The 14,501-nt window shown below is 58.1% G+C and overlaps 7 protein-coding genes and 1 non-coding gene across 11 annotated transcripts in view; 4 read left to right on the top strand and 4 right to left on the bottom strand.

The window, feature by feature from the left end:
* The first annotated feature begins 1,416 nt into the window (after window positions 1-1,416).
* On the top strand, window positions 1,417-3,476 carry H310_11130 (hypothetical protein). Its single transcript, XM_008877687.1, has 6 exons — window positions 1,417-1,732; window positions 1,810-1,913; window positions 1,974-2,424; window positions 2,525-2,689; window positions 2,746-2,915; window positions 2,970-3,476. Exons 1-6 carry the CDS (start codon window positions 1,600-1,602, stop codon window positions 3,369-3,371), a joined length of 1,425 nt encoding a protein of 474 aa, XP_008875909.1. The 5' UTR covers window positions 1,417-1,599; the 3' UTR covers window positions 3,372-3,476.
* A 6-nt stretch (window positions 3,477-3,482) lies between these two features.
* H310_11129 (hypothetical protein) lies at window positions 3,483-4,162 on the bottom strand (the record flags this gene model as incomplete). The annotated part of the gene is made up of 6 exons (XM_008877686.1): window positions 3,483-3,557; window positions 3,609-3,718; window positions 3,763-3,837; window positions 3,889-3,966; window positions 4,007-4,050; window positions 4,098-4,162. The coding sequence occupies 6 exons, from the start codon at window positions 4,160-4,162 to the stop codon at window positions 3,483-3,485; spliced, it is 447 nt and encodes a 148-aa protein (XP_008875908.1).
* A 405-nt stretch (window positions 4,163-4,567) lies between these two features.
* On the bottom strand, window positions 4,568-6,490 carry H310_11128 (hypothetical protein; the record flags this gene model as incomplete). Its single annotated transcript, XM_008877685.1, has 7 exons — window positions 4,568-4,832; window positions 4,888-5,047; window positions 5,107-5,233; window positions 5,376-5,519; window positions 5,597-5,835; window positions 5,878-5,974; window positions 6,035-6,490. 7 exons carry the CDS (start codon window positions 6,488-6,490, stop codon window positions 4,568-4,570), a joined length of 1,488 nt encoding a protein of 495 aa, XP_008875907.1.
* Window positions 6,491-6,979: 489 nt separating this feature from the next.
* On the top strand, window positions 6,980-10,662 carry H310_11127 (hypothetical protein). Of its 4 annotated transcripts, XM_008877681.1 has the most exons (12): window positions 6,980-7,810; window positions 7,866-7,959; window positions 8,007-8,084; window positions 8,163-8,229; window positions 8,276-8,474; window positions 8,529-8,778; window positions 8,834-8,949; window positions 9,000-9,381; window positions 9,436-9,566; window positions 9,649-9,754; window positions 9,801-10,204; window positions 10,256-10,662. In XM_008877681.1, exons 1-12 carry the CDS (start codon window positions 7,005-7,007, stop codon window positions 10,497-10,499), a joined length of 2,877 nt encoding a protein of 958 aa, XP_008875903.1. In that variant the 5' UTR covers window positions 6,980-7,004; the 3' UTR covers window positions 10,500-10,662. The 4 variants fall into 4 exon arrangements, with proteins under 4 accessions (XP_008875903.1, XP_008875904.1, XP_008875906.1 ...); XM_008877682.1 differs by having other exon boundaries at window positions 9,649-10,204; XM_008877684.1 differs by having other exon boundaries at window positions 6,980-7,959.
* Window positions 10,564-11,874, bottom strand: H310_11126 (hypothetical protein). Its single transcript, XM_008877680.1, has 3 exons — window positions 11,688-11,874; window positions 11,553-11,640; window positions 10,564-11,499 (listed from the first exon to the last, which is right to left on the bottom strand). The coding sequence occupies exons 1-3, from the start codon at window positions 11,846-11,848 to the stop codon at window positions 10,717-10,719; spliced, it is 1,032 nt and encodes a 343-aa protein (XP_008875902.1). The 5' UTR covers window positions 11,849-11,874; the 3' UTR covers window positions 10,564-10,716.
* A 293-nt stretch (window positions 11,875-12,167) lies between these two features.
* Window positions 12,168-13,524, bottom strand: H310_11125 (hypothetical protein). The gene is made up of 3 exons (XM_008877679.1): window positions 13,312-13,524; window positions 13,174-13,261; window positions 12,168-13,119 (listed from the first exon to the last, which is right to left on the bottom strand). The coding sequence occupies exons 1-3, from the start codon at window positions 13,497-13,499 to the stop codon at window positions 12,250-12,252; spliced, it is 1,146 nt and encodes a 381-aa protein (XP_008875901.1). The 5' UTR covers window positions 13,500-13,524; the 3' UTR covers window positions 12,168-12,249.
* A 186-nt stretch (window positions 13,525-13,710) lies between these two features.
* H310_11124 lies at window positions 13,711-13,784 on the top strand. The gene has a single exon. It is a non-coding gene; the product is annotated as a tRNA-Phe (tRNA).
* A 110-nt stretch (window positions 13,785-13,894) lies between these two features.
* Window positions 13,895-14,501, top strand: part of H310_11123 (hypothetical protein) — a 5,515-nt gene continuing 4,908 nt past the window's right edge. Inside the window, exons 1-2 of the mRNA XM_008877678.1 lie at window positions 13,895-13,945; window positions 14,013-14,335. Coding sequence (XP_008875900.1) covers window positions 13,900-13,945; window positions 14,013-14,335 — 369 coding nt within the window. The 5' untranslated portion in view covers window positions 13,895-13,899. The remainder of the gene's footprint in view (window positions 13,946-14,012; window positions 14,336-14,501) is intronic.

Here is a 14,501-nt window from a genome sequence, read left to right as displayed (position 1 = left end):
ATGCAACGTACTCGAGATATCATGGAAGTGGCGAGTCGCTTCATCCCTCGCAGCGCCAGACATCGATTTGGTCTTGTTACGATGGTACATTAGCGACCGATATGCAATTGCACCCTGCGCCGCGCGTCTCGAGGAACGGCAAGCGTCTACTCAACGTACACACCTCGATTCAACCAAGCGACACGAGAACGTACCTACGCTATACAGCGTCCCAGACGATGTAGGAGGTCGATACAACTCCCACCACGCGGCGCCATCGCGTCATCGTCGCATGGCATCACGCCATCTTGTCGAAATTTGTTTGCTCGTTTTCAAAGCAATTTTCATATGTATCTCATACAAACTGCATGGGACACGATACAAAAATGCATAGTATTTCAACTCTACAACGTTTACTACTACGACTGCATCGAAGGAGTGAGTGTGCAAAGTGCATTTATTTTGCGGAGGTAGAAACATGAAATATCGAACGACGTGCAGCAGCTCGCACGTGGCTCGCGCCGTCGTCTGTACTCGATGGCTTCGTCCACAAGTTGCCGCGTGAGTGACCATGGAGGTGCAGGACGCACGAACCACCGCCGCTGCGCAGATCCTACACGATGACCAAGATGGTGGCAGGCACAGTCAAAACGTCGTCTCTCGGGGATTCGCTGCTCGTTGTTGGCGTTTCGCGTCGCACACAGTTCTCGTGACAACCGACGTCGGTATTCTCGCAGCAGCAGCGGATGAACGTTCGTTTATTCGTCGGGACGACATCGTCGGTGGCTTGCTTGATCATGGCTGCGTGGTGGGTTTGGTTTGTGAATTGCAGAGGTGTGACGTCGGGGCATGCATATTCCCTAGCGCTCACACCAAGGACGTTGACCAAGACGGGCCATCGGTGGAGACGAGATTCGTGTGGGATCGAGGTATGCAGTCCACAAAGAGCCATCTGGACGGATTGCCATCGCCATCGCACACACAATTCTCTCATCTCTCGTCCAAGCGCCCATTCTCCACCGCGTCGCCCACCTTCGACAGTGTTCGCCACACGCCAGAGGAGTGCTGTACCTACGCAATCCATCTCGCTCGCGCGTTGTCGCACGAGTACGACCGGTGGCCTCGCGTGGCGTGGTGGTGCCACGTCATGGGCGAGCCCCACCCGTCCCAACGGTGCCGCCATCGACCCGTCCAGAGAGCCCCGCGCAACCTCGTCGTCGGCAGGAATTTCGAACCGGGCGCCTGCCGTCGTCGCGGGTTTAATTATTCCCGGCGTCTGATTGGCCACGGCATCCCAGTCAAATATGATGCCCAAAATAACCGATTTCCGGTTCGACAATATTTTTATTCGCCACGACGCACGTGCGCATATCGCGCGGTGCATTTTTATTCCGTGGCGACCAACGCGTAACGGCGTCGGATAACGGAAAAACAGAAAGAAAACGCAGGAACCCTCAACTTGATCGCATATCAAATCTGGCCGAGCGAGATACACGGACCCGCGCGTCCACTGCGGCCGCCGAGAGTACCGACGCACCAACGCTATTCTGTGACGCCCCACTCGAAACTCCCCCACACGACCGTCCGATCCCCTGCCGGTGGTTTTTTACGCACTCGACCATGCCACAAGAACACCGACCGTCGTCGATTTATGGAAGCACGGGGTCGTCGCACTCGCGTCCGGAGCTTGGATCGACCCCTGTCTCGATCGCTGGCGGTGGCTGGATCGAATCCCAGCGCCTTTGCGACAAAGGTACGGGTTTCGCCAGTATGCTCGACACGACTTGACGACGTGTTGCGACGATTGACACCTCGGTTGTGGGGTAGCAGACGTCATCACGGCTGTCGAGTACGATCGGCATGGCGACTACATTGCCACGGGCACGAAAGGTGGGCAGATTGCCGTGTACAGCAAGAACTCTAGTTCGCACCAGGTGGGTCCTCATCTCGCATGTGTACGGCGACCGATTGGGATCTAACGCAGTTCCGTGCAGCCAGGTCGGTTCATGCAGTCGCATCAATCGGCGGACCAACGACGCTTTACGCCGTACAAGACCTTCCAGAGCCACAAAGCCGAGTTTGACTACCTCAAGAGTCTCGAGATCGAAGAAAAGATCAACCAGATCCGGTGGTGTCGCCCGTCCAACGACGCGCTCTACTTGCTCTCGACCAACGACAAAACGATCAAGCTGTGGCGCTTGCACAATCGCGAAGTCCGCACCGTCCAGCAATTCAACCCGACCAACACGTATGGCGACATGGTCCGCCTGCCAGTGCTCACGCGCGCGCCGCCCGTCGCCGTCGCGACAACCAAAAAGGTGTTTGCGAATGCCCACACGTACCACATCAACTCGATCGCGCTCAACAGCGACGGTGAGACTTTCCTCTCTGCTGACGACCTTCGCATCAACCTGTGGCACACCAACGTATCCGACCAGTCGTTCAGTACGTGCCACATCGTTAGAGTCCCCGTTCTTGGATGAGGTTGGGAAGATGGGGACGTCGCATCATCGATCTGGGCACGGGACTCATCTGCCGTGCCTAGACATCGTCGACATCAAGCCCAACAACATGGAAGAGCTGACCGAAGTCATCACGTCGGCCGACTTTCATCCGTCCCATTGCAACATCATGATGTACAGCACGAGCCGCGGCGCTGTCAAGCTCGGCGACATGCGCGCGTCGGCGCTCTGCGATGCGCACTCGAAACGTACGGTGGCGGCGTTGGTTGACCGCCCGGTCGTCATCGTTCCATGCATGATCTAGTGTTTGAAGACCAAGAGGACCCGGCGGCGCGCAGCTTCTTCTCGGAGATCATTGCGTCGATCTCAGACATCAAGTTTTCGCCCGACGGCCGGTACATCATCTCGCGCGACTACTTGACGCTCAAGGTGTGGGACATCAACATGGAGTCGCGCCCGGTGCAGACGATTCACGTAAGTGGGCGTGTCGGCGGCACGTCGGGCGATGCTGACGGCGCTGCGGCATAGATCCACGAGCACTTGCGGCCGCGGCTGAGCGATCTCTACGACACCGACTGCATCTTTGACAAGTTTGAGTGCGCAGTGAGCGGCGACGGCAATAACTTTATCACGGGGTCGTACAATAGCGAGTTTCACATTTACGATCGGTACGGCCGGAGCGACTATTGCTTGAACCCGGTGTCGACCGCGGGTCGCCGGCGGTCGTCGGCGCCGCACCATGCGATTTCCAAGACGCTGGCCAACGGAGGCGACAGCGACTCGCTCGACTTTACGTCCAAAGTCCTTCAGACAACATGGCATCCCACGTCGAACGAAGTGGCTGTCGCGATCAAGAACACGGTGTATTTGTACTCGGCGAGGCCGGACGCACCGCACCCGATCGCGTCGGTCAAAGCCAGCCGAAAATAAGACGACGTCGATGGCCGGCGGCACATGTCCTACCAGCACTTGCGCTGTTCGTTGGAACGAGTTGGTTGTGCATAAGACAACGAGTTGTTTATGTTTCGTCCACGATTCGGTCTACGTCAAGATAGCTTTGAACTCGTCAAACTCGATCTCGCCGCTCTGGTCGACGTCGAGCTTGTTGATCATGTCCTACCCGGCAGTCGAGAGAGATTGCGCGCGGCGACGGCCACGTCGACGTACCTCGATGTTGATCGTGAGCCCAAAGTCGACTTTGATGATCTTGACGAGGGTGTCGCGCCGGACAACGCCAGACTTGTCTGGCTTGCCGCCGCACGCGACGAATGCATCGACTACAGAGAAATCCGTGAGAGGATCCAAGGCACGGCAAGCGGACTCATGTCGCTTTCGTCGTTGTAGAGCGCGGCGCGGTCCTTTTGGTTGTCGATGACTTGGAGAAACTCGGCAAAATCTACACACACACACCAGTCAACCAGGATGGTCGCGATCAAGGCGATGGCACCGATCGCGCCGCTCATGTCTTCATCGACTTCGCTGATCATTTGAAACAGCTCCTCCTCGGTCGGTTGCTGGCCCATGGCTGGACACCGCATGAGCACCGCGACATTTGTCGGGCATACCTTCGAGAACTTGGCGAAGCTCCCACACATCGATGGTGCCGCTTCTACGCGCCACCGGTGGAGCGCGACGGGCGAGCATGTTTCTTCATACCTGTCTTTATCAAATGCGAGGAACGCTTCTCGGCACGCATCGATCTCATCTTGCGCCAACACCATATCGCTCGTCGTCCGCCTGTTGGCAAAGTCGGTCCGTTTCACAGCGATGTAAATAGAAACGAAAAAACACCAGCCTCAACACCTCGTCGTACGCTCACTGGTGCGCCGCATGCATGCCCATGACGGCGGAAACCCGTGCTTGTCAAAGGCCATCGACGCCAAGTGCCGAGGCAACGCGCCGGCGACCCTCGGCGCTCGTGCCACCACCGCACGCGAGTATGTTGGAATGCCAGCTTGAACGACGGCAACTGTGACGAACGCTCCTCGACTGCAAGAACGAGGCGGTGCGACAAGTCGGCATCGTTCTACATGGAGTACCTGCGGCACTGCAAGAAAATCCCAGCCATCCATATTCGACACGTTATGCGACATGCGATCGACGGCGACCGTCGACTTAGCCCCTACTTACGCACTCGCCAACATGACCGCGACGTTTTCCTCCGCAGCATTTGCCGTGCTGGACGGTGCAGCGGCTGCTTTGACCGTGTTCGGGAGGCCAAAGCCATAAATGTTGTTGGGAAACGTGTTGTACGGTGTGCCGCCGCATGTCGCCGGCACCAAAACCGGTTTGTGCAGCGATTGTGTGGTTGCTGTGCGTTCAAGGCGGGCCGCAACAACGTCCACACTGCACTTCGTCGCGCCGCTGTTGTCGCTCGCTGCTGCTCTGCACCTACACGAGGTTTAAACCGGTGCATCATGCACTAATGTGTGGCATCTCGACGAACGCTTGCCAAACGATGGCGGCGGCCCCCGACACATGCGGCGTTGCCATCGACGTGCCCGTGAGCCGCATGTACTTGGCGTCGCCCAGGCTCGACGCGGATCGGATCGCGACGCCAGGGGCGACAAAATCGGGCTTGATCGCGCCGCCTGCGGGACTTGGACCTACGCATGCCACCGTCAACGATGACGTGGCATGGAAAAAATCAGCCACCGAATCCAACCTTTTCCACTGCCTCCCCACAACGTCTTGCTGCCAACTAAAGCGCCGACAGCGACCGCATCGCGGAGACAACCAGGGCACATGACCGACCCGCACTGGAATCCGTTTACGTTGCCGCTGGCAAACACCTACGAGCGCAAGGCGTTCAGCACCGTGTCGGCTTCATCGTAGCCATGGATAGGGTGTGCGTTGGCGCCGTCAGCACCACCAAGCACATGATCCCCTCGCGCCATCGATCCCAACCAGCCAAACATGCCAAGTCGAACGTACGGGAAGCATGTTGGCGCGGCGCCAGGCTCGGACAACGTGATCCATCCAATGCACGGAGCTGTCGGCGCCAAACGAGTTGGACACAATGTCGGCGCCGAGTGTGCAGTTGGGAGTTGTGCCTTGCCACTTGGTCGGGCACATGACCTGATGCGTGGCATGCATTTTTTTGAGTTCGATCCGATCGAAAACGCCACTCAAAATCGGAGATGTGAGAGGTTTACCCATTGCCCAGCAAGCAAGATGTCGCTTTGGGCCGCACTTCCGTCCCAGTTGAACGGACGCGCGGCGATCCACGTGGCGTTTGGAGCGATCCCAATGCCGCTGCTGCCCACGGCGGTGCCCATCGTGTGAGTGCCATGCCCCACCTCGTCGGCGTTGTCCGGCACGAGAGTTGCATTCTGGGACGACGGAATCCAGAACGCGTAGTCGTGATTGACGGATCCATCCACCCCGTGCGTGCCTACACCATGCCTCAGTCGACAAGTGGAGCGTCCCGACAAACCTCGGTACGAAGCACGCAAGGCACTGTGCGAGTAACGCACCCCCGAGTCGATACTGGCAATGACGATGCCAGCGCCAGACCACCCTTTGCCCCATGCCTAGACAGCAAGTTCAACCGACGGGCGACGAGTGTGAAGCTGGGAGACAAAGGAAGCTACCTCGTCGGCGTGGAGGTCCTTGACGTTGTCCTGCACGGATGACGCTTCAAACTCGCCTTCGTGCTTGTCGAGATGGTGGAAGGACGACGAGGGAAGGTGTACGATACCATCCTCGACAACGTTGGCAACTCCATCGAGTTGACTGAGACACAGTTCGAGGTCCTCGTGCACGTTATCCAGGACAACCGTGTTTTGAATCCATAACGGGATGAGCTGTGGCATGGACACGTTGGCGATGGTCGCGGCAGCGCTCAGCTGGTCGACAAACGACGCTTGGGCACTGGCAAACCGTCCTTGCAAGTACGCGTGAACGCCATCACGAGTCCGATCCGTGAGATCTTCGTATAGCGCACGCAATCCACTATCATGAAGATGCACCAGCAGCCGCTTGGACGATGCCGCTTCAGCACAGGACGACAGAACGACCGCCGCCCCCACGGCGGCGGACACGATCATCTCGACTTTCAAATCTTTTTCCGGATAAGAGTTGTTCTCGACGAATTTGAAGTCGGATGTGCGGGAATGTGACCAAGGTCAGCGTCGTCGTGGAGTGGCCAAGTCGTGTGTGCTGCTCGAGCTTGTCGACTTCGCAGGGACGAAAAGGGGCATCGCACGTGTGAGAGGCGGAATTGGCTCGCCTAAGGGCCGTGGGGTCCATGTAGAGATGCTCGCACTCGGTCGAGATCCAACACGGTCGAGATCCAACACGGTCGAGATCCAACACGGTCGAGATCCAACACGGTCGAGATCCAACACGGTCGTGACTAGCGGCCCGATATCAGACTAACAAGCGCCGTATGTGGCTGTGCAAGGACGCCATGTTGCAGATGGCACGCGCGCATTATCTTGACGCGACCCTCTTTTGCAGACGACTTGGTCTAGGGGCGGCATGTCGCGGCGTCGCCGGCTTGGACGGAATGTTGGTCGTTTGCACATGTAACCGCCAGGGGGATCGTAGTAAAATTAGGCGATGGAATCGATGGAGGGATCGACCCCCATGGATGACCATCTCGAGGACCACAGCGATCGAGCGGTGTCCGTCGGAGCTGCCATGGAACGCCAAGTGTGCGGCACGGACAGCGTGTCGCCGACGGTCGACTCGTGCACTTGCCGTGGTGAGGCCAAGTCGGCTTCCATCACGTCGTTCATCGACATCAACGACGTTCTCGACGATTCGTTCGACGCGAGTCGAAGCGACGTCGAACCAACTGCCACTACGTCCACCACCACGAGCAGCGGCGCCCACTCTGCACTTGACAACTCTGGCACGTCAGCCGTTGGTGACACCATGGACACGGGATCGACCGACACGACAACTGCGACGTCTACAGCCACGAATGCGTCGTCTTCATGTAGCTTTGCGTATTTGGCGCACACAGAGCCCGAGACTCCGTTAGACGGCATTGTGATCCACCCGAACGACGTACCGGCCAGGAAGGCCTCGTCTGCTCGAAAGGTCGTCAGTGGCGAGCTCGTGTCGGCGCCGGGTCGACAAACGCGCCGCCGCGGGATGAAAGAATTGTACCTGCTCTTGTGCGACAATGGCAAGCTTCTGGGAGGCAAGACGGTCATGGCGGTCTCGACTGCGCTGTTTTCGGTCGCGCTCGTCATCTGCGTAGTTGCGCTTCGTTCGAAGACGCGTCAAGTCGTCAAGATGCCGTCGGGAGTGCTCCTTGGGTCCCTTGGCACGCTAATCATGTCTTGTGTCGTGCTGACCTCGTACCTCCTCAGTCCTGGCTGCCGCCGGCACTCCAACATCCTCTTGCTCAATCGAAGGTACGTCCGCCCGTCGTCGTCGTCGTCGTTGGTCAAGATGGATGGCGCGAAATAGCATCATGGACCTGCTCCTGGCGCTTTCGTTTTTGCTCCAACCCGCGTGGAACAATTGGAACGAAGGGTCGGAAGTCGGCACGTCGTGCCAATACGTACGCCGCGGCGCGTCGACGATCGCGGTAGTTGATGCCGTGAGTAGGTGTCGGCCATTCGCGAATACTTTATCATGACGTCGGCCGCGTGGGAGTTTTGCATGGCGATCGATCTGTTTTCTCTGGTACGTTGCCAGCGTCGTTGGTCCACCGGCGGGACGACCTCTGCCGTGGACGGACGGCGATCGCTCACCCTTGCCTAGCTAAATGATCCATTCACGTCGCCTCGAAAGAACCGCGGGCGGTACCAATTGTTTTCGCACGGCCTTGGTACGTCCCGCGGTCGCCGCCGCCGCGACTCTGGACGTCCACGTAGGGCTGCTCGGCGGCGGTGTCATGCTGACCAGCTCGTCGTTTTACGGAACGTCGGTCGGCGACTTTTGCTGGGTCAAGAGCAGCGGCCTGGACCAGGGCCACTTTTTCGTGTTTGATGCAGGCGTGTGGATCTTTATCGCGGTGCCAGTCCTGTGCTTTCTTAGCACCAACATTTACGTGTGTGCTGTGTCGGCCAAGCGGTACCGCGCCATCGCTCGACCATCCCACGGCGAATAAATCGACGTCGGGCGTAGGTTTCGCAGCGGGATCGAAGCAACTCTCGAGCATCGCCGCGGGCTCCTCCGCGAAGGCTTTTTCACGACCGTCGCGTACATTGTGTACTGGCTGCTGCTGTGGGGCGTGTACGTGGCGTTTTGGCTGACGAAACCCGACGGTGGCATCCTTCCCGAACTATTTGGGTTCCTCTTGTCGTTTCGAGGGAGCGTTGTGTTTGCATTGTGGATTTTGTACAGCAGCCCGACGGGCCACGACGGACGCGAGCGGGTGGGTGAAGTGGCCGACGGAGATGATGGGCATGACGGGGCCGCCGTTTCCCTAGACGATTCAAGACCGCGACGACGCCATGCGCGCCCAAACCAACTATGCGCTGCTCAAGGAGCTCGTATTTTACACGACTCGGGGCATCACAAAGGCGGTCCAGGTCGCCAACAAGCGGTCGGTTGCCAGGACGATGCGGGGGCACGCGTCATGCGCGGTGTGTGTAGGCAAGCGCTCGAGCTGCCCGAGGTTTCGATCTTTACCGTGCACCCGCCGCACAACGAACACTCTTTGTTTTCGTGCCACGAGTGCAAGTTTACCGACATGCGTCCCGACGTGTTTTGCCACGTCCGCGAGTACTTTGGCGTGGACGACCGCGACTTTATCGACGCGTTTGCCAACTGCAGCATCCCGAAAGTCAGCGAAGGCGCGAGCGGCTCGTTTATGTTTTTCACGACCAACGGCGCGTACATTGTCAAGAGCGTGACGCGGCGCGAGAGTTTGTTTTTGCGGTCGATTGTCGACAAGTACGCGGCGTACGTGTATGCAAACCCGGGCACGTTTTTGACGAGGATCCTCGGCACGTACTCGATGGTGTTGTACGGTCGGGTACGACGGCGATGGCGTCGATCGACGATCACGTGGGGCATGCGATCGACGTAGGAAACGTGCTTTGTCGTGATGGAAAACTTGTTTGACAAGCATCATGCTGTCCACCATCGGTACGACATCAAGGGGTCGTGGATCGATCGGAATGCGGAGAAGGCGCGCCGAGGCCAAGAGTGTACTTGCCGGTGCGACGTGTCTCGATCGTTGAATACCGTCGTGCAGCACGTTGCAAGGAGGACGCGGGCTCTCTCATGGCTGCTGCGCTAGGTATTGCAATATGACGTTTCGCACGGGGAACCGAGACAGTTGTCCGAACCGCGCCGGGTTTCACGAGCCGAACGTGGTGCTGAAAGACATGGACTTGACGACCAAAGTAATGGACATCTCGACCATGTGGCGTTGATATGCGTGGATGGTAGGTGCGCCTGAGCGACGCGCAGGGGCCGTTTGTTGTCGCCCAGCTCAAGAAGGACAGCGACTTTTTGTGCGACCACGGCATCATGGACTATAGTTTGCTCTTGGGCGTGATTGAAGTCCGCTTCCACGTCACAGCCACCAACATCATTCCTGACCAAGCGGATCCCGTCCAGCTGCCGTCGGCCGTCCATAGCCGCAACCCGACGGGGAAGCGACCCATACCCAAGCAATCGATTGCGTCGGTGCGAGCGGCCGACGTGGTTGTGGGCCCGGGCTTCTTTTACATGGGGATGATTGACATTTTGCAAACGTGGACGTGGGAGAAGCGCGTCGAACGCTTTGTCAAGACGGTGCTCCTGCGCAAAGACGGCGCCGGCATTTCGGCCCTGCCACCAAAACCATATCGGTACGACTCGCGCATCATACGTACGGTGGATGGATGAACATGGGGACGTAGAGATCGTTTTCACAAGAAGCTGGACGAGATTTTTCACATGCCGAGTTTGGCCACGAGCCATGCATCCCCCCTTGGCCGGGTCGACGTGGCGACCCCCGCGGCCGCAAGTAAAATCTTTCCAGTCTACAACGACACGGGGTCGTCCAAGATGAGCTTTCGCAACGAGTGGCGCGACAGCCCTCCACCAGACGCCACGCCGCGTGAGTTTGACATGGAGGTCGGGGAAGCGATGGCAGTCCGATGAACGACGACGGCATGTGCCGCCCGTCGACTCATGTGGCGCATGAAGGATGGATAACGTCGTGTGCCCCGTGTTTGCATGGATTGTTTGGAGGAGGCATGTTGTTTGCACAAGCAAGGCAGAACGGCTTGAGTGGATGTGCGCGACTTTGCAGTGTCTGGCCCGATGCATGCGTCCTAGGTCACCGTAAGAATTGTTTGGGAGGTCCTGTTGACGCGTGCTAGCATTCACAATCGGTGGCCGTGGCGCCGCTAGTGTCGGTGAAACCAAGGACATGCACGTAGAGCTCGGCACGCCCTCCGCCGACTCCTCCAAATTTGACCTTTTTGCACATGGCAGCAGCGCACTTGGAATGGTGGCACGTCGCGCCGGACGCCACGTGTATCCGAAATCGGGCATGTGCATCGAGGGACAGGATGTGGGAAAGATGCAGGCGGGTTCTGGCCTTGCGGTCGTCTGTAGCGCCATCTTGCTTGATCGCCTGCGCCACAGCGACGCGGACGTCGTCGACGGATAGCACGAGCTCGCTCGCGAACGACGAGCACGGTCCCGACACTTGAATGTGGTACAAACCACTGCGCTTCAGCGTCAAGGTCGTGCACTCTTCGTCCACAAAGCCCACCCAGTGGTCGGGAACGCGGGCGTGCAGCGGCCACTGCACAGCCGCGCCAGTGCGTGTAGTGGTGCGTGTAGCGACGGACAGCCAGTCAACTTGGGCGTTCGAAAGCACTTCCTCCGTGAACTCGTGCGCTTGTGCCTTCAACTCGTCCACCGCTTCCTGCACAGCATAGACGTGGGACCGAAGCGCGTCCAATGGCTCCCGTCGCCGCGGCAGCATCTCAAACGTGTACTCGGCCCGCAGACCAACGAACGCCTGTAAAGCCAACTGGAGCAACAACCGGTCTGTGCTGGCGGCCGCGGGTTTCAGGTCCACTTCGACGTGCTCCGAGTCGGCGACTCCGTTGTCGCCCCGAGCGCGTTTCGACGAGTTTGTGAGCACGCTCTGCGGGGAAGTGTTGTCAGCGACGATGACGACTCCGTCGCTGGTCAGCATACCATCAACGCCGCCAAGATCATCTCGGACGGCAGAGCATACCCCGCCGTCAAAGGTTTATGCTCGTCAAAGCATGTTACGTCGCACTCCCTACCACACGACCAGTCTGCACGATGCGCCACGTGTCGGGGTCGTACCATTGATGATGGGTTCGCAGCGACTCGAGCCACACTGTGATGGGCAGCGCCCCGTTGGTGGCCGTGACCTGGGCTCTGTACAAGTCATCGCTCGACGGAAACTTGACCTTGGACAAGATCAGGATCGCGGCAGCTTTCCGCTTCGGCTCCTGTCCTGCCATCCTCGTCGGCCAACCACAACCCTCCCCCCTCTTGAACTTGATACTTGGAAACCCCGAAACCCCGCCGGCAGATTGTCGCCAGGTGGATAGGGGCGTCGGCAAACGAGTGCGCGCCGCCTTACGGCACTGCTTCGCACCTTCTACATGGCTCACATACTCGTGACAGGTTGCCCAGTGACGCACGCGTCGCAGTGGATGGCAGCTGGTCCGCCAGAGCTCGACAATGGGAGCAGACTGGGCGGCTGCGACAACGCTCTGTAGGGCGCGTCGGCTGTACCTTTGAGCTGCTCCCATGGGCAACGATTCGAGCAAGTGGCTATCTGTACATGGCAACGATGGATGCGGTGGCTGGCATGGCCACGTCGGACATTGCAATAGTTGCATGGATTTGATATGTCATCTTATTTGAAGCAATTCCGCGTTCTCTTCCGCTCCCGCTTCACCGTCACAATGTCGACGTCCGTGTCCGAGTCATGATCCCCGCCATTCGTCGGCGGCGCCGCAGCGCTCCTCGTCGAGACGTTCCCATCCGTCGGCACTTGTGAAAGCAGGCTCACGGCATGCACAACAAGCTTGGCGCGCTTGTTCATCTTGGATCGGGCGCATGTGCCGGAGGGGGCGCACTGCGTGTGGCCACAGGGAGACTTGGACAGGAAACACACTTCGATCGTTGCGTCCACGGCCAGCTGCACCATGACAGACAGCTGGATCTGGTATTTCGTGCTCGCGCCATCATCCTGCTTGATTGCAGACGCCACTGCGATTTTGTTGTCGTTGTGGTATAGCACAACGACGCCCCCGCTCGACGTGCAGCTGCCGCTTACTTGAATGTGGTACAGGCCATCGCGATGCGCGGTCAGGACATCGTGGTCGCTGTTGATCGACATGAACGACGACGGAAGATGCGTCGGCACCGTCCACGCGATGTGATCGAATGCGTCCGTGTCATGGCTCGACGACATCTCCAGTTTGTCCAGCGGCAGCGCTTTGCCCGTGGTGCGATGGTTTGTCGATCGAAGGCGGCGGTTCTCTTCACGGAGTTCGGCGACTTCGTCTTCGAGGTCGCGCACTTTCGCATGAATAATGTCCAGCGCTTCCATGGCAATGGGCGTCAGGATGAACGTGTACTCGGCGCAAAGGCCAACGAATGCCTTCATGGACAGCGACAGCGACAAACGGCGCTGCGGGGTCGACTGCAGGTCAATGTCGTAATGCTCGCAGCTCTCGGAACACGTTTCGTCGTTTCGTTTGGATGTGCATGTCAGCACACTCTACACAGAACAAGGTCAGATCTTCGTCTGCGATGGCGCTCTGGTGGCTCGTACCATCAGCGCAGTGAGAACAGTTGTAGGTGGGAGTGAATAGGATGCCCCGGCTGGTCGGTGATCGTCAAAATTCATCACGGTGCACTCCCTATGCGCGGCATGACTCCGTCCTCGTCATGGCACATGGAAGAGGTTTACCATTGGCCTTTGGACCGGCGCGACTCCATCCAAATTCGAATCGGCAGCTCGCCTCCGACGGTGTAAATTTCCGCCCGGAACAGATCCGTGTGTGTAGCAAACGTTGTCCGGGATAGCGCAAGCACCAAGTCTGTGGGTTTCGAAGGTGTCGCCGCCACCGCCGCCGCGGCTCTTCGAGTGGCCGCCATCGTTTGTTGGGCACGTCAAAAATCGTCAATATATTTTTTGGATTGATATATTTCATATTGTCCTGTTTTTACAGTATTCGGACTACCTTGTCATGGTCGTTGATTCGTATTCAAACTTCGGAGCACGCACAACTCTCGAATGACGGGTGTGCCACTGCTATCAAATTGCTCAAGTCCTTCATCGCGCTGTGGTGGACCTCGACTCGTTAACAGCGATAGCTCAGTTGGTTAGAGCAAAAGACTGAAAATCTTTGTGTCGGTGGTTCGAATGTTGTCCATACGTCAGACATTTCAACAAAAAAACTGAGTCGTTGACATGACGATTTTGCAAAAATTTGGTAAAAATCCATGGTCCTTTGAAAGAGCATGGAATATAAAGTTTAACGGTATTGCTTCCTCCATGGCGGCGGCGGCAGGCGGCGGCCGGCCGATGCCAGGTGCACATGGTACGTCGCATGAAATGATGCTCGCCCTGTCGCTTCACATCCAAAACTAAACGTGCGAACGGTGTAGTCACCTTTGAGGACTTGTTGGAGCGGGAATGGAGCAGCAATCGACACAGTGTTGGCGGCACCGATGGCACGACCCAGAGCACTCGTCACGTGGCAAAGAAGCCGTTCTTGAAACGCGGTGCTCGTGGCTGGTGGAAAGATAGCGGTAAAGCGAAGCCCGTGACATATACCTTGTCGAGTACCCACGACGAAGACCAAGGCGAGTCCGCTGCGACAAGGACGCCAGCAGGGCAGCAGCAATCTCCTGTCCAGCCTCGGCTTCGTCGAACACATCCTCCCTCCGCAACTCTCATTGCTACTTCCAGCAACGCAAGCACACGGCAGGTCATGCATACGCTTCCTCCATCCGAATCCCGATGGAGCGACTTGGAATCCAAGCCACGTCGTGAATCGAGTCCGAGAGTCTTGGGTGCGTCGTCTTCGCGGTACATTTCCGTGGCCCATACGTCCCCACCGTTGCTACCGAGTACGAGCAACAGCGTTGTCGTTC

The sequence above is a fragment of the Aphanomyces invadans genome (assembly GCF_000520115.1).
Source record: "Aphanomyces invadans strain NJM9701 unplaced genomic scaffold supercont1.29, whole genome shotgun sequence".
NCBI lineage: Eukaryota > Oomycota > Saprolegniomycetes > Saprolegniales > Verrucalvaceae > Aphanomyces > Aphanomyces invadans.
The sequence above is the reverse complement of the archived record's forward strand: the minus strand, read 5'-3'. Positions and strand labels throughout refer to the sequence as shown.

Excerpts from the sequence above, each read along its gene's own strand:
- H310_11130 (XM_008877687.1), top strand. The coding sequence starts at position 1,600 with ATGCCACAAGAACACCGACCGTCGTCGATTTATGGAAGCACGGGGTCG. Across the intron at positions 2,425-2,524 it reads CGTATCCGACCAGTCGTTCA|ACATCGTCGACATCAAGCCC; the intron begins GTACGTGCCACA and ends TGCCGTGCCTAG. Across the intron at positions 2,690-2,745 it reads CTGCGATGCGCACTCGAAAC|TGTTTGAAGACCAAGAGGAC; the intron begins GTACGGTGGCGG and ends TGCATGATCTAG.
- H310_11127 (XM_008877681.1), top strand. The coding sequence starts at position 7,005 with ATGGAATCGATGGAGGGATCGACCCCCATGGATGACCATCTCGAGGAC. Across the intron at positions 7,811-7,865 it reads ATCCTCTTGCTCAATCGAAG|CATCATGGACCTGCTCCTGG; the intron begins GTACGTCCGCCC and ends GGCGCGAAATAG. Across the intron at positions 8,779-8,833 it reads GCCACGACGGACGCGAGCGG|ACGATTCAAGACCGCGACGA; the intron begins GTGGGTGAAGTG and ends CCGTTTCCCTAG.
- H310_11126 (XM_008877680.1), bottom strand. The coding sequence starts at position 11,848 with ATGGCAGGACAGGAGCCGAAGCGGAAAGCTGCCGCGATCCTGATCTTG. Across the intron at positions 11,641-11,687 it reads CTGCGAACCCATCATCAATG|GGAGTGCGACGTAACATGCT; the intron begins GTACGACCCCGA and ends GTCGTGTGGTAG. Across the intron at positions 11,500-11,552 it reads TGATCTTGGCGGCGTTGATG|AGCGTGCTCACAAACTCGTC; the intron begins GTATGCTGACCA and ends ACTTCCCCGCAG.
- H310_11125 (XM_008877679.1), bottom strand. The coding sequence starts at position 13,499 with ATGGCGGCCACTCGAAGAGCCGCGGCGGCGGTGGCGGCGACACCTTCG. Across the intron at positions 13,262-13,311 it reads CGCCGGTCCAAAGGCCAATG|GGAGTGCACCGTGATGAATT; the intron begins GTAAACCTCTTC and ends TGCCGCGCATAG. Across the intron at positions 13,120-13,173 it reads CTGTTCTCACTGCGCTGATG|AGTGTGCTGACATGCACATC; the intron begins GTACGAGCCACC and ends TGTTCTGTGTAG.